The sequence below is a fragment of the Typopeltis vanoorti genome, chromosome 11, assembly GCF_054136105.1.
Source record: "Typopeltis vanoorti isolate ZY-2024b chromosome 11, IOZ_Tvanoo_1.0, whole genome shotgun sequence".
NCBI lineage: Eukaryota > Metazoa > Arthropoda > Arachnida > Uropygi > Thelyphonidae > Typopeltis > Typopeltis vanoorti.
The window spans coordinates 13064536-13089455 of NC_143559.1; the positions used below are offsets into that span (position 1 = coordinate 13064536).

At 35.3% G+C, this 24920-nt stretch overlaps 1 protein-coding gene across 1 annotated transcript in view; it reads left to right on the top strand.

Moving 5' to 3' along the window:
• Positions 1 to 24920, top strand: part of Hr3 (nuclear hormone receptor 3 ROR-beta) — a 125753-nt gene that overhangs the window by 41820 nt on the left and 59013 nt on the right. Inside the window, exon 6 of the mRNA XM_090400760.1 lies at positions 7616 to 7737. Coding sequence (XP_090256886.1) covers positions 7616 to 7737 — 122 coding nt within the window. The remainder of the gene's footprint in view (positions 1 to 7615; positions 7738 to 24920) is intronic.

The following is a 24920-nucleotide window of genomic DNA, read 5'->3' on the forward strand; positions in this document are numbered from 1 at the left end:
AGAATTCTATCGATATGCTGCAAGTAAAAGAAAGAATGAATATGAAAGAATAACTCTTCTAAATGCAGATGGCTTGAGGGGTATACAGATGCAGAAGGGGTTCAACTAATGAGTGCCCATTTTGTTAAAAGGGTTAAGACTCGCATTCAGAAATGGGTTTTGACAGTGAATCTCTACTTTGCAATGTGCAACATGGCTTTACTAAGGGAAGGTCATGTTTTAGCAACTTGCTCACATTCTATAACAATGTTACCATTGAACTAGACAAGGGGAATGGATATACCATGATACTTTTGAATTTTGCTAAGGCTTTTGACAGAACACAGCATCGTAGACTGTTGCATAAATTGGAGAATATGGGTTTGGATTATAGAATATTAGTGTGGATAAGAGGATGGTTGACTGACAGATATCAAAAAGTGCTGTATTGGGGATGTGAGTCTGCAAGATTTAAGATAACCAGTGGTGTACCACAAGGATCAGTGCTTGGTCCACTGTTATTCAATCTATGCATTAATGATATTGGGAAGGATTTGACAAGTGACATACAGCAATTTGCTGATGATGCAAAGATAGGTAAGGTAATCAGGAATGCTGCTGATATGCATTACTTGCCAAATGATTTGAATAGGCTAGAATTGTGGGCATGGGAAAATGTATGTCAGTTCAATGTCAGTAAATGTAAAGTCATGCACTTCGGTGTGATTAGATATCCAATGTCATATTATATTGGTGGGATTATGCTTGAAGAAACTGATGAGGCCAGGGTTCTTGGTGTGTTAGTAGATAGGAAGTTGAAATTCAGGGGTCATGTAGCAAAGATTGCAAATACAACTCAAAAGATAATTGCAATGCTGAAACGAATGTTCACATGTAAAGATAAGAATGTCATTTTGCCTCTTTACAAGGTGTTGATAAGACCTCACTTGGATTATTAGTGCAAGTCTGGTTGCTGTTGTGATTCTGATATATTGGAGAGAGTGCAAAGGAGAGTGTTAAAAATTATATCAGGATTAAGGAATACTGATTATGAAGATAGATTGAGAATTTATAGGCTACAGACACTAGCAAACAGGAGAAAGAGGGGTGATATGATTTAGACTTACAAACTTCTGAACGGGTCATACAGGATTTCAGTTAATGGAATTTTTCCATTTATTGACGGTGGGACAAGAGGGCATCCTTGGAAGCTGAGAATGGATGCCACTAAGAAGGGGGGGGGGGGTGGCTAGATTTTTCTCTCATAGGCTGGTGTGTGAGTGGAATGGATTGTCATCAGATGCTGTGAGTGCAAGCAGTGTGAATGAATTCAAAAATAAGTATGATAGCTGGTGAGTGTAGTATGTGGCCTCCCTCAATGAATCCCTGACTCCCTGGAATAATAATAATATGATAAAAGTTCAGAAATATCACTGCAGAAGTATGGTATGGATTCATTCTCATTACTTCTGTACTGAGATGACTCTTTGCTTTCTGTGAATTTTTGTGGCTTGGCTCAGTTTCAAGCCGATAAGAGAACTTTCATTGTTTATATCAATGCCACACTGTGAATTTTTGTCACAGCATGAACTTTTTCATCATGCAACTATCATATATATAACAAACTTTGTGTTGACAATTTATACTTGCTCTTAATAACTTAATATGCTCAATGCTGATGATATGACCTTGTATTGTTTTTGCTTATTAAGTATAGAATATTGTATCTTGAATATATACTAAAATTATGCATAGTTTTTGACTTTGTTACTACAGAAAAGAAAATTATTTGTCCTTATAAGTGTTGTGTATAAATTTAGAGGCCAACTTTTTTTTTGTGAATATAAGTGGCTTTCTAAATGTGATTAACATTAGCCAAACAGGCTTAGAATGTATTTATATAATGCAGTGATTCTCAACCTTTTTTTCGTCACAGTACACTTTTAATAATTTTAAAATTTGGCGGCACACTAACAATAAGATAAATTTAAAAGAATTTTACTTGGTTAATTAATTCATGTACCTATAATATATTTTGTAAAAATAGCATACAATAATAATTTGCAATAAAATATAAAATGAAATTGCATTACAAAGTAAACAAAATGTTTATTTAATGATAAATTACATTTAATGCGAAATTTGAGCATGTTTTTTTTTTTGATAACTTCATTTATATTTGGGTGTATAAATGATAATGCTACTCTCATTTCGTGATCCCGATTTAAAAGTCTGGATCTTTTTTTCGTTTTTATATTGGTCAAAGCCGAAAATCCGAATTCGCACAAATAAGATGTGGAAAATTGTAATAACACACTTAAAGCTTTTTGTGATATTGTTGGATAATCGTATCTAAGATTAATCCAGAACGAATTAATTGATTCTTCTGAATGTTTTGAAATTAAATCTCGGTCATTACACACAGAAATCAGTTCTTCTTCTTTCAAAGTTGGTTCATACACCGATGTGTCGTTTATCACAAATGGATTCCGAATCCAATCAAATTTTTTTATTTCTAAATTTGGAAAGTAATGAACAATTTTTTGCTCTAGTATTGTCAAATGATCAATAACTATTTTATGAATTATTTTATAACAATCTTTTGGAACTGACTCAAACTTTTCTAAACTACCTTCTTGTGCTTTATTCTTCCATAAAGTAAATTTTATTTGAAATTCCAACAATTTATCGGTTGAGTTTAAAACATTTTCTTTCAGTCCTTGCAAACTCGTATTTATGTTATTAAAAATAACAAAAATATCAGATAAGCAAGCCAGCTTAGCACACCATATTTTGTCATCTAACAAACCAACAAAATCATTATTATCTTGTTCAAAAAATATCTTTAACTTTTAAGACTATTACACTTTTTTATAAAATCTTTATCAAGTAGCTTTATTTTTATCCTCCTACATGTTTCGCCAATCTGTTTCTATTGGCATCCTCAGGGAATACAAATCAGTAAGCACAAAATGAAGGTTACAGACTAGGTTATAACCGATGGTTCTAAATCATACACAATAATCAAACCAATCAATACTATTCGGAAATTTTTAAGATCACCGAAAGATCCTCACCCATTCTACAAATACTCTGGAGTATATAATATTCCTTGCTCATGTGGTATTAGTTACGTAGGTCAGACATCTAGAAGCTTCGAAACGAGAAAGAAAGAACACATAGGATATGTCAGAAATAACAGACAAGACATTTCAGGCCTTTCATGCCACTTTGCCTCTACTAACCATCACATTGAGTGGGATAAGAGCCTTATGCCATACATAGAAGATAACTACCATTCAAGAACCTTTAAAGAAGCAGCTACAGTCGCCCGTATAACTGAAAACCTAAACAAGAATCAAGGTCTAATTTTACCAGAAATTTGGAAAACTTTTGTCAGATCATTAAACATCAAAGAAATGAACTTTCATAACAATTACGTCATGAGTCATCACGAATAAATCACGTTAACGAGACACGCACATTGTCACGCAGAATACCAATTTTTGTATGATTTAGAACCATCGGTTATAACCTAGTCTGTAACCTTCATTTTGTGCTTACTGATTTGTATTCCCTGAGGATGCCAATAGAAACAGATTGGCGAAACATGTAGGAGGATAAAAATAAAGCTACTTGATAAAGATTTTATAAAAAAGTGTAATAGTCTTATGAATAATTGTCAAGAAATAATTCAACATAATCTTTAGCTTTTTTTTAATTCAAGCATGCGAGACAAAACTTTCCCTCTGGATAACCACCTGACTTCTGTGTGTAGTAACAATGATTCGTATTTACACTCCATAGCCTGGCATAATTGACTAAGCAGGCGACTTTTTAATGGTCTTGATTTTATATAATTAAGCATTTTAACACATTGTTCCAGCACTACTTTCAATTCTGATGGTAATTGTTTTGTAATGAGTGTTTCCCGATGCAAAAAACAATGGGTAACTAATATATCTGCATTATGTTCTCTTACATGTGCTACAAATACTTTTATAGATCCTGTCATAGCCGGAGCACCATCTGTACAAATGCCAATGCACAAATTCCACGAAATTTTAATTTCTTGTAAATAAAAATTAATTTCATCGAAAATATGTTTTCCTGTTGTGAAATCAGATAATTCACAACAACATAAAAATTGATTAATTATATCATTTTCGTGAATGAATCGAATGAATGCAATTAAGTGTGCTTTTCCTGTAATATCAGTTGTTTTGTTGATTTGTAAAGCAAAATTTGAATTTGCAAGAGTTTTAGCAGTATTTTCTTCAATATTTCAGGACAAGTCTATAATTCTACGATGAATTGTGTTATTTAAAAGTGGTATTTTACAAACATCAATTTCTGCTGATTTACTGATCATTCTTTTTACAATTTTACGACAAGCAGGTAATATAATTTCTTCAGCCAAATTATGAGATTTTAATTTGAGAGCAATTAATTCAGCCACTTCATAAGAAGCTATCTGAGCTTTTTCAGACACGCTAATTTGCTTTTTAAAAATCTTTAATTGTGTGGATCTTGCAGATAATGAATTTTGAAAGTAGGCTTTGTCTTTTGATGCTAGCGAAGGATGATTAGTGAGCAGGTGACGTTGGAGCTTGCTCGGAACCATAGCACTGTTTGATAATTTACAACCACATACCACACACTCGGGAACAGTTTTATCATTTTCCATTGTAGATGTAAATCCAAATTTTAAGAAGTCATCATTATACTTACGATGAACATTACATTTTTTGGCAGAGGAAACATCTTTACCTGTACTGGGCTCATTAGCATCATCATTATCGTTGTTAAGCTTTCTTTTTTTTATCCATTTTAGGGGGTTCATTGAAAATAAAAATAATTTTATCAAAAAATTATTAAAAACGACATATTGTATATTGCGTTTGAATCTGTTTTAATTAAGTTTGACTACACAATATTGTGGTATTGCATGTGCGAAAACGAATATATAAGTTGTAACTAACCATATGCACACATCAAGCAGGCGACTAGTAGACTAAACTAATATGTAGCTTTGTTAGCCAGTAGCCAGAACTATAATAGCCATGCACATTGGTTCAGCAAGTCCCCGCTAGGAAGGTAGAACTGATTGAACCACTTGTCTGATGCCGCTTATGTATGGGTATTCGCAGTGGCGGCACACTTAAAAAATCTCGCGGCATAGTGGTTGAGAATCACTGATATAATGAATGGTGTACATAAAGAAGTATAATGCAGTAAATTGCATTATATGTTCATCTTTGTGACTGGTCAGTAATGTTAGCTAGCTTATTGTGTTGTTCTTTTGTTATCAACTTTTTGTACAATGGCTAGTTCATCATTGGATTTACAATATAATAAGCTTCATTAATACACATACCAAATCAGAAGAAGATTGGATAGCATACTAACCATGATAATGACAGGAATCTTGACAGCTAAATCCTGATATTTTGCACAGCTTTCAGATATGCTGTAGCTATTCTGTGGAATTGGTCAGTTATTTTATATATATATATACACACACACACACACACACACACACACTAGTGGGGCTACGGTGCCCAACTAGGCCAGTTCTCCTTGAATTCTGATAACTCGAATTTTGAAGACTAGACACTCAGGAGCTACCCTGAGTGTCGAGTCTCCCCCCCCCGAGTTCCAGACTGCTAGGCCAGTTCTCCTTGAATTCTGATGACTCAACACTCAGGGAAACCCTGAGTTTCAGAACGTTTCAAAAAACATGACATAAAAAAGGCTTATCATTTATATATATATATATAGGGTAGATAATATATATATATATATATATACATACATACATACACACACACACACACACACACACACACACACACACACACACACACACACATCAGAAAGTTAGGTTTGTAGACACATTTGCTGTTGACATTGCTGGCACAGTCCTTTTCTCACTCATTATGAAACCTACGTGGAATGATCAGGAATCAATGCCATAGCAGTGCAAGCAAGCAGAAAGGATTCCCTTTTCAATTATGAAGTTGAAAAGACTTTGAGGATGACTGAAACAAAATACCAGTAGCTTTCACTAAGGCTAAGGTTGAGGTGATTATTCAGAATATTAATAAACACTGATTTTTTAACGATACTTGTGACATAATGATTAGAAATATATACACATTAGCACAAAAATAATGTTTAATTTGTCAAATATTTCAGTCTGAATATTACAGACCATCTTCAGTGGCTACATAGGAATAGTTTTTAAAAAACAAAGTGGAATACGAACAATTGATCATTCATACATAGAACGAGCCGCATGATGTTGTATCGCTAAGTATTAGAAGAGTAAACATTTTTAAAAAAACATCATTAAAGATTATTTAAATTAAGGGGATATTAAATCCCACATTGTTTTAAAACCGAATAAGAAACTCAAAGATTGGAATCAGAGAGTTTCTTGCCGAATATAGTAAACTATAAAGTATCGGCGACCACTAGCGTGAGCTAATGCAAGTGACCCTAGTACGTAGTACAATACCGGACAACTCGTAGCAAAGGTGGTGATGGTCTGAATGAAGCTTATTAGCTCTTTATATTTAAATAATTAAAGATGTTATTCAGAAATTCATATAATGATCTTAAATAACATTAGACTGATTTACAAAAAAAAATATTAATGTGTTATCCTGATTAAACTTTCCCAAATTTTTGATATACAGTCATTACGATTCAAGTTAGGACGTTGAAGTAAGGCCTCTACACTTTCTTTAAATAAATGTTCAAATTTGTAGTGACATCTGTGTAGGAGGAGAGTCTTGGACCAAAGGATGTTGTTGTTTGTTTTTAAAAAAAAAATGGACGTTCCATAGAAAAAAGAATTCAAGAGCATCAGTCATCAATTCACACAACAAACCAGAGAAATATGGATTAGCTCAGCATGGATTAAAAACAAACCACAACATCCTTTGGTCCAAGACTCTCCTCCTACATAGATATCACTACAAATTTGAATGTTTATTTAAAGAAAGTGTAGAGGTCTTACTTCAACGTGCTAACTTGAATCGTAATGACTGTATATCTATATCAAAAATTTGGGAAAGTGTAATCAGGATAACACATCAATTTTTTTTTTTTAATCAGTCTAATGTTATTTAAGATCATTATATGAATTTCTGAATTAATATCTTTAATTATGTTTTTTAAAAATGTTTATTATTCTAATACTTAGCGATATGACATCACGCGGCTCGTTCTATGAATGAGTGATCAATTGAATGATCATTGTTCGTATTCCACTTTGTTTTTTAAAAACTATTCCTGTGTAGCCACTGAAGATGGTCTGTAATATTCAGACTGAAATATTTGGCAAATTAAACATCTTGTGCTAACGTGTATATATTTCTAATTAATAAACACTGTTTGTTGCAAACTTCTGATATTCTAATATTTTTGAGAGTATAATATATAATGATTTATTTTCAAAGATTAGGGATGATATAAGGCAGTATACTACATCAGTTAAATTTTCCATTTTTCATAATTTTTTTTTTTTTTTTTTTTTTATTAAATCAAAAATAGTGGTTGTTGGGCTAAGTGGTTATATTCATAATTGATGCTTCCTAATATAAAAATTAATTGTTCTTATTATTTTCAGAACTTTTATCTAAGACTGTGGCGGATGCTCATGCAAGAACTTGTTTGTATACTACAGAACAGATAATGGACTTTATGAGGAAACAGCATGATGTTTCTCAAGTTCTCTGTTATAAGAACATGGTTGGTTCATATTTTTAAAACTTTGTCTCATTATCTGTTGAAATTGGAGAATTAACTAATCAATTTTAGGTACTGAACAGAAAATTATTGTAATCAGTTTTGCAGCAGAGCATTTCATTGATGATGAGACTGCAGTGGTTTATTATCTTAATTAAATTTAGTGATAAATCTTTATACATTTCATGTCAATGTAATGTGGCTATATTTTTTTTGTAATAACCATGTTATGAAAAATACATATTTTCACCTCTCCCCACCCAAAATATGTTTTGAGAGATTGATAAAGCATTAAAAAGCTGTTGAGTTTTTAACTTGTAAGAAGAAAAAAAAATATCAAAATTTTTATATTTCTTGTGCTTTTTGAAAAGACTTCTGAGCAGTCATCACTGATGTGCAGTATGGCCCCTAATTGCAATTAACTACAGATGACATTTTTTTATGAGAGTCTGTTTTGCAGAGTATGGTGGTGGCTGGCTTTAACTATTTACATTAGCATGCAAGAGAGAGAGAGAGAGAGATTAGATCTGTCTCTCTCTCTCTCTATTGAAACTAAGTTACTCATAGGAACACTTTTTACATTTTGTTAGTAGTCCAGATCAGTATGTCTCATATGAACACTTTTTCGCAGTCTCATTTAGTTCACCCTAAATGCGACTATATTATTAAACACATTCAGAGACTTTGCATGCTGTGTATTTCAGTCACCTACTACAATTATGTTTCCAGGGGCATGGCTTTTTGTCATCATCATCAAATTCCTGCCATGTACCCTCAAGGGGTGTACAGGATATGATAATACTACATGAAAAAAAATTACATCATTACTAACTTCCTATCTACAATTTTCCTCCAAATCATTCTGTTACTTGTCAAGACTCCAACATTATGAGATCTTATATTTCTATCGTCTAAGGCACTTTGTACTGTATCAATCCACCTATATATCTTGGTCTTTCTCTGGGTCGTTTTGCTGCCAACCTGGCAGAGAACACTTGTTTTGCTAATCTTTCTTTCCCCATTCTGTTTAAGTGACCATACCACCTGAGATTAGCTCTGCTAACGCATTCCTGGATGCTGACAATGTCAAGTTCTTTCCTAATATCCTCGTTTTTAATATGATGTTGCCATTGATGCCATCTGTTCACGCCTATAATCTTTCTCAGGACTCTCATATCTGCGGTCTCTAGTCTTTGGTCAAGTGTTTTACTTCTGACCCAGCTCTGAGATCCATAAGTTAAAACTGGTTTGAACACTGTCTTGTATATAGCTAATTTAGTGTTCCAACTAATTTCTCTCTTATTCCATATGAATTTATTCAATTGACTTCCTACAATACCAGTTTTGTTGAATCTGTTGTCTATTTCTATATATTTAATTTACCATCTTCACTAAAAATCATGCCTAAGTAGCTGAAATGTTTTACTTGTTCCACAGGTTCTCCATTCATAATGCAGTTGACATTTTCAATGATTCTGCCTATTTTCATTGTCTTTGTCTTTTTATTGCTGACCTTCATACCATATCTATTACAACAGTTATTCAATTTAGTCAGGGAATCTTGCAGACTTGTAGCGGATTTATTTAGAAGATTAACATCAACCGCATAAAGGAAAGAGCTCACATTAACATCTCCAATTTTGATATCATGTTTAATACCACTTTCCTTCATAATGTGATCCATATAGATAAAGTACATCCTTGTCTCACATCAGATTTAACATTAAACCATCTTCCTGTGCTTCCTTCAATTCTAACTGCCAACTTACAACTAAAATAAAGACTAAGAATTGCTTGATATAATGGCCCATTGACACCATATAACTGTAGCATATTGAATAGCTTCTCTCTTGGCACCTTATCATATGCCTTTTCCAAATTAACAAAACTTAAATACAGATCTTTGCTATATTCCCATGCTTTCTCGACTATTTGTCGTAAAGTGAAGATCTGATCCTGACATCCTCTATTTGGCCTGAATCCAGCTTGTTCTTCACCAAGCTTTTCACACTTTTCACAGCTTTTCTTCCACAGTTCTTCTCAATCGTTTCTCAAGTATACTTGCATAGATCTTGCCAGAACACTCAGTAGGGAAATACCTCTGTAATTCTCACATTCAGTTTTATTTCGCTTTTTATATATGGGTACTATGAGAGCTCTACTCCAATCATCGGAATTTCATCCCTCTGTCCAGGCTTTCTGAACTATGCAGTGCAGCCACTGTAAGACTCTTATACCACCATATTTCAGCATTTCTGGTCGAATATCATCGACTCCTGCTGCCTTTCTACATTTCAAGCCTTTGATGGCTTTTTCTACTTCAAGTATGGATATGTATTCCTGACTGTATGTCTGGTTACTGTTTTTTACCACTGTGCTGTCATCACTACTTGTTTCATTTAGCAGTTTTTCAAAGTAATTACTCCATACTTCAAGGATATCTTTTTCTCCTGTTTTCATGTCACCTTTATCACCTCTAACTCCTTCAGCACTCTTTCCTCCTTTCCTAAGCTTCTTCAACAACCTCCAGAATATCTTACCACCTTCTTGATATTTATTTTCTATGTTCTTGCCAAAGTCTCCTCCCATGACTTTTGTTTAGCTAGTTTTACACAATGTTTCGCTTTCTTACATTTGTCTCTGTATTCTCTAAGAGCAAAAGCTGACTTATTTGCCAGGAACTTTTGATATGCTTTCTTCTTTTCCTTCACTGCCTCTTTAACTTCCTGTGTCCACCATGGAGTTCTGATTTTTTTATCCTTGCAGACTACCTCACCACATGCCTATCTGGCTGAATCAATCAGGGTTTTCTTCAAGGCTTGCCACTGAATCTCCAAGGTTTGTTTCTTGTTCTCAAATGCTTTCATTTTTTCTTCAATAATCTTTGTGTATTTTAGTCTACAATTCACATCTGAGAGATGCTCAACTTTTATTCACTATAAAAACTTTCTTACATGTTATTCTTTTCAATATGAAATTAAATTTTATCCTGCTCAAGACTAAATAGTGATCACTTCCAATTTCAAATCCTCTGTACACTCTGGTGTCCTGCACCAGGGAGAAAACATCACTATCAACAATAACATAGTCAATGAGACTTTTCTTATTCCTTGCCTCTTCTCTCCATGTGAATTTGTGCACATTTTTATGTTGGAACATGGTGTTAGTAATAACCAGTCCATGTCCTGAGCAGAAATGCAACAGGTATTTGCCATTATTATTAGCTTTGCTCTTTTCTCCAAATTTTCCCCAAATATTTTTGTATGTCTGACAATCATTTCCTACTCTGCTATTTAGATCTCCAACAAGGATCAACTTTTCTTTTTTCATTGTGTCAATTGCTTTTTTTAAAGCCTCAAAAAATTTCTCCACTTCTACCTTAGTAGAAATTCTGTGGGACAATAGGCAGAAATAAGTTTCATTGTCCAGTTCCCCATTCTTATATTTGCCCACATTACTCTACTTGAGACTGACTGCCATTCAAGAAGATTAGCCTCTTATTTTGTGTTGAATACTATGGCTACTCCTTCTTTTCCTTGATTGTCATTGCCTGAATATAACATTTTGTATTTATTGCTCAGGAAGATCTCACCAGTTTTTGTCTTTTTTGTTTCAGTCACTCCTATAATGTCGATCTGGTACTTATCTAATTCCTCAGCTAGCTCCATTTCTTTGCCATTCAGGCTTCTTATGTTGATAGTACCGATCTTTAACTCTGGTGATGTTGAGTTGGGGTGTGTTTTCAGATTTGATCCAGTAGCTGACTTTTCGTTGTTCGCCGTGGTTCCCTGGCAAAAACAACGGGGGCCTTGTTTAACCGGGCGATGCCGGTTAAACAAGGCCCCCAGCCGGCATGAAATTTTGTCATGTTGTACCATCATTTTTTATTTTGGTTTAACCAATAAGAATACAATTTGGTCGGCTAAATCCCAAATTGCCAGCCCATCCTCGTTCGTTCAGTATCCAAGTAGATACCTATCAGGGTGCACCACGAGGTGAGGATTGGACATTAGGTCAGAAGCCCTGATCGGTTCTCCGCATTCCTTTAAAGGCTATGTGGAGGTCTCCTCTCAGTTATACAGCTTTGACCCTTAAGTACCTCATGGCTTTTTGTTCTTGTTTCTTTTGTCTTTTGAAAACTCCCAATAATGATCAGGTAGAACGTTCTGATTAACTTATGCTTCATTTATATCATCCCTTCTATTTACCAGGCTCTACAATTTCATTTCATCTGCAAGGCTTTCAGACTTGAATTTTTTTTCTCTCTGCAAAATCACATCTTATCAATCAATAGTAATCATGGTATGATCTAATCAAGGTCTTGCAATCAAATATCACTTGTAAAATTTCTCATAATTTAAAAAAAAATAATTTATTAAAAATCTTATATAACAGAAAAACAGATTTTAATTGACAAATTATTATAGCTGTAAGCATTTTTCAACCTATTATTAGGTAAAGAAAATAGCAAATGCAAAAAAAAAAAAAAAAGAAGAAGAAGAAGAAGCATTGTCAAGACTTTACATAATGAGAAACATGATAATGGAGTTGCAGTTGCTTGTGAGTGGATAACTTAACTGCTGGATCACTGTTAAATTTCTTGTTTTTTATACATTACATTACCATAGTGTTCCTTTCTCTTATTCCATCTAGTCATGGTATTTTTCTCAAGCTGTCTCCTAAGTCTAACATAATCATCCTTTCTACCTGAGACCTTCACATGCATACTCATCTCCCAGTGAGAAAACATGATTACTCTCCCAACAGGATACAAAGCTGACATCTCTCAATCATTCCTTGATGCTGTTATAAAATCTTAGAAGGCCTGCTCTCCATGAGCCCTTAATTATATAGTATCTAAAATAGTTAACCACTAGAAATACTTTTCATTTTTGTTGGCTGATTCTTTCTTCAATTCTGTATTGCCATAATGATTACCTTCATTGCCATATCTATTGCAAAATTCTTCTATTTTGTCCAAGTTAACTTACTTCTATTTCATGCTACTCTTTCAAAGCCATTCCTGGTTTTCTGCTCTGGACAAAATTGAGCAAAGGATTAAACAATAATATAATTTATTAAGACATAAATCATTTGCAGTGCTTCTCCTTCCTATTTTAACTGAATATGCACCACTATTAAATTTGTGTTGCTTGCTAATATATTATTTCAGCCAACCGTATTTCAATTACACCAGCAATTTCTGGATAAGCTGAATGCACTGAGGTAAGAATACCCTCTCATTATTCCTGGCATTTGGTAAAAATGGTATTTTTTTTATGAAACTGCTCAAACTTTTTTGAGCAGTTTCATAAAAAATGAGGAAAAAAAGCACTTCATTTGGTTAAAAAGCCACTTTTTTAAACCAGGTTTTTACATACAACTCTTCTAAACTCTGATTTTCAGAAATGAAAAAACAACAACAAAGCATTTACTTTATTTTCAGCTAGTCTCAGTTTTGAAATTGTCATTTGCAAATGTGATAAGAAAAAGGTGATAATCAAACACTGAGTTGTCTGGAAAATATGGAAGTGAGTTATCTGCGAGTATTAACACAGTATAAAGAGTTCAATCTGAGGTCTTATCAAAGCCTTATAAGAAGCAAAACGATTTCCTTATACATGTCAAGGGTCGCTTCAACATCACAATTATCTTCTGAGTTGTATTTGCAACTTTTGCTATGTGACCTCAGAACTTCAAATTTCTATTCAGACAAGATCCCTTGTCTCCTTAGTTTCTTGTAGCATAACCCGCTAATATAATATGCTGCTGGAAATCTCATCACACCAAAGTGCATTAACACTTACTAACATTAAACTGAGATCCATTTTTGTTTGCCCAAATTTCCAGCCTATTCAAACATTTTGTAATTGCTGAATATCAGTACCATCCCTGATTGTCCTGTCTATCTTTGGATCATCGGCCAACAATTGCACATCCTGCCTGATGTCATTAATGTATAGATTGGACAACAGTGGCCCAAGGATTGAATCCTGAGGTACATCACTGGTCACCTTAAATCAGGTAGTTGTTCCTGAGTTGTACTGTATACAACTCAGGAAGTTGTATACAGTGGATTCACATCCAATGTATACAACTTTTTGATATCTGTCTGTCCGCTATCCACTGATCCAAGTCAAGAGTTTATATTCCAATCCCATATTCTCCAGGTTATGGAACAGCCTTTCATATGATTGCCTATCAAATGCCTTAGCAAAATCCAACATTATCACAGTGTATCCATTCCCTTCATCCAATTCAGCTGTAACATTGTTATAAAATATGAGCGAATTGCTAAAACATGACCTTCCTTTAGCAAACCCATGCTGCTGCTTGTAGAGTATAGCTTGTTTGTCTACCCATTTCTGTTTGTGAGTTCTTACCAACTTCTCTAAAATATTTACTACCACACCAGAAATATTGATAAGTCAGTAGTTAGACACATCAGTTTTTGTTCCACCCTTGTACACTGGAACTATCATACATTTCTTTCATGCCTGTGGTATCATTCCTGAGCTGAGACTCAATTATACAAACATGTGAAAGGCCTTCAAATTCTTATCCATGTTATGTGGCATCTCTTCAACCTCATTTTCATGCACCTCTAACTCTTCATCTAATGTAGCAGTAGCACTGTGCACCATGTTACACACACCTGGTTGATATATCTTAGCAAAGTGAGCACTCATTAACTGAACAATCTCATTAGCTTCTCACACTAGAGTATCATCTGCATTCAGTAAAGTAGTCACTCTTTCATTTATTCATTCATTCTTTCTTTTTCTTGTGGCATAACGATATATTCTTTTGGATTGCCTTTAGCTTGCATGATCAGTTTCTTTTCATACTCTGATTTAGCTTTCCACACAATACTCTTTACTTTTCTGGACTGAGCTTTATATGTTTCATAACTCTTCTCACTCTTATTGTTGCGATTTTCTTTCCACATGATCTTCTTCTTATTGATCTCTTGCTTAATAAGGTTGCACACCTATTTATTCTTCAAATACTAGGGATACATTCAGATACCACCTCATTTAAGCACTTTTTTGAAATATTCCCATGCATTGCTGACATTTTTCCCATTCAATAACTGATACCATAGAACCAAAGATAGTGTTCTCCTAAGTTGATCATAATTTCCAGCTTTGTAGTTCAGCATGTAACCTGTTTTAATCGGACAATCAATACAATTAGTGGTAAAACAGCCATATCTTAACAGAGACTCCCCCCCCTTCTGACGCAATGAGTAAATCCAACATTCTTTGACCTTGAGTTCTTTATTTCACATACATACTGCGAGAAAGTTGTCTCACAATAATTCAATAAAATCCTCTTCTTTCTTATCATGAGATTTCTTATCTACCCCAGTCAATGTTTATAAAATTAAAGTCGCCCATAATGATCACTCGTTCAATATCCATAAGGTTAAATTGGCGATGCATTTCTTCATCCCCTGCAATACAATAAATCATCAGTCACTCATCATGCCATATTACATTTACTAACACTGAAATTATAGCCTTTTCACATGCCTATAATTCTAGCCTATCTTATTCAAGTTTCCCTAAGTGCTGCATTTCATTTGCATTCCTGATTATCCTGCCTATCTTTGCATCATCAGCAGACAACTGTGTCTCCTTAAAAAATCTTCCTGATGTCATTAATGCAAAGATTGAATAATGGATCATGGTGTACCTGAGGGATTGATCCCTCAAGTACACCACTGATTACCTTGAATCTTATAGATCCCACAACCCCACAATAAACTTATATGTAGTGCTGTGTGGATATAACATGTACATTTTTAAGTGAAGCAGATCCAAATCTGTAATGTGAGAGGAGATAAATTATTCTGTATCACATACAGAAACTTTGATGAATGTATATAGTCAGGACTTGACAAATACACTTGTCCATGGTGAGTAGTTTTGCCCACTGGTTACTGAGTAGCTACAGATCATACAATATATAATTTTTTTATTTAATAAAAAAGATGCAGCACCACTGATAAGTTTATGGAATGCCTGTTGACTTATTGGAACATATCATTAAAAAAAAAAAAAAAATGGGGACAGTTCTTGATTGAGTACATTTTTTGTGTAGCAAGTAGGATTTTGCACAATTTTTCAAGTACTGTATATAGTGTTGTTATGCGGTAAGCTGGTAGTACAAGTGCATTGTTATCACTAATGAAATTTGCTATTTGAATTTGTTTTCTTTTCTAAGTAATAATCTTTTCTTTATTTGAATGGTTGAGAGATGTCCTTTTTCATCACAAGTCACAAAAGAGCATATCTTAAAGATTTGCTTGGTTATAACCATGTTGAAAATTATAATAAAATCGGGGATACTAGAAACACTTTTCAAATGATAAATTATATCTGTCACCATAAAACAAACAGAAGTGGAAATATTGTCACACATGACAAAAACGGTAGACAGCTATCAGATTTATTATTACATGACACCTCCAGGGAGTCCAAAGACTCATCGAGGGAGGGCATCTACTCTACAACTCTTCGTCTCATTACTCCACCAACCTTCATTACCTAACACCAACGCCATCTACCGCCAACTACCACCACTGGTACTTTCACAGACAATCATATCATCCATGCCCACGGCAGGATTCGAACCTGCAGTCTTTTGGCTGGAGAGCGGATACGCTAACCACTCGGCCAACCAGACACACATCAGTAAATTCGAACTTGATGAAAGAATGGAGAAACTACTTTGAAGAATTACTGAATGTTGATAATCTCCAACATTCAAGTCAGCTAGTGGACCTGCATCTAACCATCACTCTACCAATAAATCGTGAAGACTTCACTGAAAAGGAACTAAAAATGGCAATAGATCAAACCAAAGCAGGAAAGTCCCCAGGGATTGATGGAATTAGAGCAGAAGCTTTCAAAAATGCTGGATATAATACATATTCCAATCTCCTTGCCATAATGAATCAAGCTTTAAACACTGGAATAATACCTCAACAATGGAAACAAGGACTTATTGCCCCTATACCCAAAAAGGGCAGTCTTAATAGAATGGATAACTACAGAGGTATCCATTCTATTACTTTGCATATCATATATTACTATGATATATTCTATTGAGTATTATCCTACAGTAGGATAATACTCAATAGAACAGAACCTTACTTAACACCACTTTTAAGAAAAAACCAAGCTGGATTTCTAAAAAAAAATGATGTTCAATAGAACAGATACATTGCATCAGAAGAATTAAAGAAGGTTCACGTGATAAAAGCTTACCACTCATTTTAACCTTTATAGACTTCAAAAAAGCCTTTGACTCTACTAATAGAGAAGCAATGTTTAAAATACTCAGCTTCTATGGTCTACCTTCAAAACTCATACAAGCAATCACAGTGCCTTATAAAGATTACAATGCTACAGTAATCTTTAAAACAGAAACATCTGAATCATTTCCAGTGACAACAGGAGTCCTGCAAGGTGATGTACTAGCACCTTATTTGTTTTTAATATGCTTGGACTACATCTTCCAGACCATCAACACAGAAGATCTTGGTTTTAACATTAAAACATCTGCCCAAACCATGCAAGTAACTGATCTTAGCTTTGCTGATGATGTTGTACTTATTAATACAGAACCAACAAATGCACAAAAACATCTTAGTCTACTAGAGGCACAGACTAAACTTATTGGTCTGCAGATCAACATCCAAAAGTCCAAAGTATTCTCAATGGGTTGTGAAAACTTTATACTTCATATCAACAATAAACCCTCAGAAAGAGTAAAGGACTTTCAATACCTCGGATCGTACATCAGCAATACCGAAAATGATATCAGAAAACGTAAACAGCTGGCTCTAGTCTTCCATAACAAACTCCGCCCCATCTGGAAATCATCATTAATATCATTAAAGACAAAAATAAGACTATACCATGCAACCAGTAGATGCATCTGCTTGTATGGTTCTCAAACCTGGACAATAAGCACCAAAAAAACTACAGATCTAATTAACTCCTTTGGAACTACGTGTCTCAGATTGATCCTTGGATGGACCGCGTCACTAACTCTGCTGTGCTAAATCTGACTAAGCAAGAACCACTTGTCAGTATAGTCAAAAAACTACAACTCAGGTGGCTTGGGCATCAACTCAGACATCCTTAAGTCTCGCCATTTTTGGAATCCCTCATCCTGTACAAACCAGAAGATGGCAAACACAGTAGAGGAAGATCATGCAAACAGTTTTGGCAATACATATGTGAAACCATCAGTAGGCTGAACTGCAAAACTCCATCTGACATCTACCAGTTAGCTCAAGATAGAGAGACTTGGAAGACCATAATTTGCAATATTTAATTTCTAATATAAATCTCTTTTCCCTTTTCACATTGTATCATATTGTAATAATCATGTCTTGTAACCATACAACCCCTCAACCATTGGCTCTCTACTCATAACCTCCCTACCACCCCCCTCCCTCACAAAAACACTTTTAAAATAGTATCCACTTAGCGCACGCACCAACACAAGCCTATGTCATGGTCTCACGACACACATTCAATGAGTGCATAAATTTTACAAAAGATACATACCAGAAAACCATCCTAACATACATCATGCAAAAAATACACATAACATTCCACATATGAATTCTGCCACTCTTGATCTACAACAACTCTTCTAGTCTTCATCACTCACCTCTGGACTCAAGCCATGTAAAAAATTGCAAAAATTCACTCTTGACATCTCAAAAGCATTTGATTTGGCATAGACGATTACTTAGCAAAGTGCCATTCTATGGTCTGCCTTCCACCCTCTGTAACTGGATCATCAGCTTTCTCACTGGTTGTGTATTACATGTCATGGAGGATGGCTTCCTCTCCTCAGATTTCTCCATTATTGCTGGAGTACCCCAGGATTCTGTACTCTCACCCATTCTTTCCCTCCTGTATATAAATGACTTGCCTTCACAGACTTCAAACCCCATTCATTGCTTTGCAGATGACACTACACTGCATTCCTGCTTTTCATTTGACAAACCTTGTAGTGTCCAACTGATAGAACACTTAAGATCCACCATGATCTTGAGTGTTCTATCAGTTGGACACTATTCCAATCTACTAGTTATATCTCAGTGGGACAAGGACAACCTTGTGGACTTCAATGCCACCAAAATTCAGTCCTGTCTGATCTCTCACAGGAAAGAGAGAAACAGCTCACATCCTTTCCACTAACTTTTAGTAATAATCTGATATCTAAACACAATCAGATTTCCTTCCTTGGACTGACCTACACTTCCAACCTTTCCTGGCACAATCATATCTCAGCCATAGCTTCTGCAGCTGCCAAAAAAACTTGGTATACTCTTCCTTTCAAGACACTACTTCACTGCTGCTAATTGTATATAAATCTTGAATCCACCCAACCATGGAATATTTTTCACATATTATTATTACATGACACCTCCAAGGAGTCCAAAGACCCTTCGAGGGAGGGCACCCACTCCACAACTCTTCTCCATCAACCCAACTCAATCCACCAACTACAGAAAACTGCAGCTACCATCACCATCTACACAATGCCATCTACTGTCCACCACCATCACTAGTATTTTCACAGGCAATCACAAATATCCATGCCCAAGGCAGGATTCGAGCCCAGAGTCGTTTGGCTTGTGAGCAGATACACTAACCACTTGGCCAACTAGGATGGTGCACCAAAATCCTCTCTTGCTCATTGCTATCCAAACAAGAACAGTCCAGTTAAATAATGACCCCCCCCCCCCTCTCTCTCTCTCTCTCTCTCTCTCATTGACTTTTCAAGTTTCTGCTTTATGCTTCTGCAGTTACTTTCATGGATGATGCTCTATGGAATTGGCCACTATCATTCCTTCACTTTCTATCAAAATCATAAAAACAAGCTGCTCACCAACATCCATTTGCAATCCAGCTTGAAACTTGATGAACTAACTTCTTTGCCTCCTCTTTCATTTCATCTACTTCTGTTCTGTAACAGCCTCTAAAACTCAGCCTTCCTATAAGGATACAACCTTCAGCAGTTCAAAAAAAATATGAGCAGATTGCTCCTTTCTTCCTATACTCTTGCCCAAACACAGCAATAATATGTTATATGTCTTGCAACCGTTCAGATATTTAAAATTTTTTTTTTTAATATATATTTTTAGCTGGCCTGGTTGACCGAGTGGTTAGTGTATCCGCTCTCCAGTCAATAGGCTGCGAGTTTGAATCCCGCCATGGGCATGGATATTTGTGATTGTCTGTGAAAATACTAGAGGTGGTGGTCGGCGGTAGATGGTGTTGGTGTAGATGATGAATGTACTTGGTGGTTTGAGTGGTGAAGATGGAGTTGTAGAGTAGGTGCCCTACCTTGATGAGTTTTTGGACTCCCTGGAGGTGTTATGTAATAATAATTAAAAAAAAAAAATAATAATATATATATGAGTTAGTAAAGGCTTTTTACTAGGGAAGAACTGGGGTCATCAATGGAAACTGAGTAAGGATGAATGGTTAGGAAGCATGTGAGATGCAGTGACATGGTGAGCATATGGAATGGGTTTCCATTGAATTCTTTCAAAGAAAAATTTATTACCTAGGAGTCAGGGACTCATTGAAGAAGGCCACATATTATTCACACCAGTCATACCTTTTCTTCAATTCATTTGCACTGCTTGCACTCACCTCCTTTAAGCAAGCCATTCCAATCACACACTGCTCAATGAGAGGGAAATCTAGTTCTCCCCCCCCCCCCCCCCATCCTTTCATCTACCATGGATTCCCTCTTGTTATTTCTCCGTGCTCTATAAAATTAAAAATTCCAATTACTGGTATACAGCATGACACTTTCCGAAGTTTGTAGTATTCTATCCATATCATCCCTCTTTCTGCTGTTTGTTAGTATCTGCAATTCACAAATGCTCACTCTGTTCCCATAATCTTATCACCTTTTATGCTCACCTTTGCATCCCTCCACTATATCTACATCATCTTGGAAACCGGGAGACCAGATTTGCATACAGTAATCCAGATGAGGTCATATCAAGGCCTTATGAAGATGAAAAATGACCTCCTTATCCTTACATGTGAATATTCATTTTGGCATTGCAATTATCCTTTGAGCTGTATATGCAGTCTTTGCTTTATGGTCCTTGAACTTCAACTTCCAGCCGACTGCAACTCCAAGATCCTTAGCCTGATCATTTTCTTCTAGTGTAATCCTACCAATTTAATATGTTATTGGTAATGCGATAAGATATCTAAAGTGCATAACTTTGGATATGCACTTTAGATATCTTATCGCATAACTTCCTAACTTGCTAGTTTAACCATTCTTTTTGAGTCCACCCTATTATGTTGATTCCATTCTGATCTCTTTTTTATTCACGTGTTTATGGGTTGTGATTGACATTCTTCATAAATCTTTTCATTTTTTTACTTCATCAAATTTTATTAGCTATTTTTGTTAATGTATTTTTTATTTTTCTATTCTTGTCTTACATGCATACATCAATATTGGTCAGGCTACTGATTTATATATTCTTCCTTTTGAAACTTGATGAACCAACTTCTTTGCCTCCTCTTTCATTACATCTACTTCTGTTCTAGAACAGTCTCCCAAACTCTGCCTTCCTAAAAGGATACCTTCAGAAGTCCTTTATTTTTCCATATAGTTAAATTTAAACATCTTGATATCTATTAGCCTTCAGAGATTATTCTTTTATTTCATCCTGTGTTATGTTTTCACTGTTCACAGTTAGTCCTAGGTATTTAAATTTTATTACTTGTTCCATTTTTTTTTCTTTCATTTAGTTCTAATTTATATTTGATTGGTTCTTTTGCAGTTACCATTGTGTTTGATTTCTCTGTGTTTTTATGTTGAGCCCATACACGAGAGGTTGGTTAATCAGTGTATGGGTATTGGTTTGGGAAAGGAGTAACTTGTTTACATTTTATTTAGAAGCCTATATGTTGTATTCTTGGGAAACACATAAGAGGGAAGACTGTTCCACAATACTGCAGTAGTAGGGATGAAGGAGGAGGAAAAGAAACTTGTTTTGTGGATTTCAAGGCATACTGTGAAGTGATGCTGGGCAGCAGCTACATGTGTTCTAATGGACTTAGTACTGAGTGGGGGAATTATTGATGCTACTTCATATGAGCATTTGCCATGGAAATTTTTACAGAATACATGTATTGCAAAAACTTGTGTAAAAGTTGGAGGAGTGAGTTAGTAAGAGATGGGTTATTAATCAATCTAATTGCCCTCTTCTGTATTGAGGCGAGCATTTCAAGGGAGCTCTTAGGGGCCCCACCTCAAATGTGAGACAGAATTCATAGCTGGGCAGCTTTGTGATTTGTTTAAGGTTAACAGCTGTTCAGAGGTGAAGTCACATCTTGAGCGAAATAGAAATCCTAGTTTTTTAGAAGCTGAGGAGACAGTGGTGATGATGAGTTTATGCCAGGAGAGGCTTGATGTCAGGATGATTCCAAGAAGAGAAATCTCACCTTGTCTGGAAATTTGAGTGTTGTTAATGGTAACACTGGGAGAAAACGGTTCTTTTTTGTGAGAAATAAGGCAGAACTGGGTTTGGCTAGCATTGAAATTGACGAGATTATCTGAACCCCATTGGAGGGCTTGAAGATCAAATTGAGGGCAGTTGTGGTTGATATTTTGTAGTTGTGTAGAGTAAGATTTATCAAATGAAAGGGAGGAGTGCAATGTGCTGTCATATACAAACTATGTATTGGGTTGGAGGCAATTGAAGTAGGCGACTGATATATAGCAGGAAGAGGGTTGGTGAGAGAATTGAATCTTGTGGAATCCAGGTGTTAGTTAAATGATGAGAGGATAAGGAACTCCACCATCACACATAGTGTGTGTCCAAACAGAAAACTACAATGCAACTGCAGAAGTCCTGGGACAGACCAAACGATGGCAGTTTGTTAAGCAAGCCTTTGTGCCAGGTCAAGTCACAAGTTTTGGAGGTATCAAGTACAACCACTTGAGACTCACCGAACATCTCCATGGCATTTATCCAGAGATGGGTGATACCAACCAGCCAGCCTGGTTGGCTGAGTGGTTAGAGTATCCGCTCTCCAGCCAAAAGGCTGCGGGTTCAAATCCTGCCATGGGCATGGATGTTTGTGATTGTCTGTGAAAATACTAGTGGTGGTGGTGGACAGTAGATGGTGTTAATATAGATGATACGGTTGGTGGATGAGGTTGAGTGTTGTAGAGTAGATGCCCTCCCTCGACGAGTTTTTTGACTCCCTGGAGGTGTCAATTAATAATAATAATCTCCTGTTGATTGGCAGCAATGGAATCCATACTGGTGGTTTATAAGCTTGGGTGCCTTCGAAGTAGTGTAGGAGTTGGGAATTGATGGTTCTCACCATTACTTTAGACAGGACTGAGCTGAGTGAGATTGGACAGTGGTTTGATGGCAGTGATTTGTCACCCTTCATGGGAATGGGTTGAAAATAGACCAGTTTCTAGGCTGTGGAATTACCAGTGGAATATATATATATATATATATATATATATATATATATATATATATATATATATAGACATGTTAAAACTGTTGCATATCTATAAATTAAAGATGTCAAGGAACTATATTCTTGGTTTAATCCTTTATCCAAGTGTAAACAAACAAAGTTTGTGCCTGAAGTAATTTCAGGACTGGCCAACTCATATATATAGAAGCTAAGACTTCACAACTCTTGCCTTAGTATCCCATAATGCAAAGCACATATCCTTATGGACATGTATAATGCTATGCATTATGGGATGGGCCACTACTCAGCCTGGTTTCAACCTTTATTGAGGCTCATCAATGGGAGCCAGAATGTTCCAATTTCCAATCCTTAATGTGTACTGTTTCCAGTGCCTTTTTCATCCTTTCCTGGACAGTCCAGCTGCATCTTGTATTGTTTTTTCCATGAGCATTTAATTTTTACACCATACCAGCAGATTGCTATCCCTACTTGTTGATGTCTCTTGCTTTAGCCGAGCATGTTGATGTGGCCTTCATACCTGGGATGGCCCTTCTGGTAGTTTACACTGCCAGCATGCATCGACTGTTCACTCTCCCCCCCGACATTGAGGTAGCAGGTAGGACTGAAAGAGCCTTTAGTAATATACTACCTAAGTATGGCATTTCACAAAGAATATATCTAAGGATTTTATCACATGCCGAGCATACTACTCAGTTTTTCAACATTTTTATGTATAATATGGTTGATGGCCATCAACATATGAGAATTATTTCCTCAAATATTCATATATATTTGTACCAGTTTGAAGCCTTTTCAAGTTCTAAATTTTAGTGAAGGATAATATTTTCTCTCTAAAGCTTCTGGTGTTGTGAAAATATTCAGGAAATTATGTAGAATGACAAATTACCTTGGTATTACACTCTGCTTTTCTATTCTGGAAGTCTTGGCTGTCACTACAATAACCTAGCAGTTATCCTGCATCATATTGGATTTTTGCAGTTCCATAAAAAAAAAGACTTGATATTAAAAGAATAGCATGTCACTTTTATTAATATTATTATTAAGATGTGAATAGGTAGTAATAATATAAAAAACAGACATTGCAGAACTCTTATCCACATGTATGATTATGCAGACTTCCATCACCAATTGTAAAAAAAGGAAATGCACACTAACAGATTGCTTACAACAATCTTGAATATACTTTTGTGATTCTCACCTGCAGAAATGTTTAAACCATTATATATATTTTTAAATAATGTTGTGTGTACTAAAACAGGAATAAGATGGTAGTAATCCATCTTTATCTTATTAAATTCCAGCTATTCAACCTCCTTGGACCTGCAGTAAAAGTTCCATCCTTCATCTTGCCTTCCTCTTATTATATGAAGGCAAGCTATTATTAACTACTAAATGTTACAATGGGATGATTAATTCTATCCACAAATATAATGTCATTTCCATCAATGTGGATTTTCTAGCTAGTTTTGTGTATTTTTTTGTGGAAGATAAAATTCTGCCTCAACACTTTCATTTGAATGGCTTTTATACAACTTCCATATCTTCGTTTCAGATGGAATGAAAATCCAGATCTTTCCAGGAAAAGGGCATTGTCATTATTAACGTCAAAGTTAGTAATGACAGTTAAAGCTACCAAGGATCTGAAAATTTTTC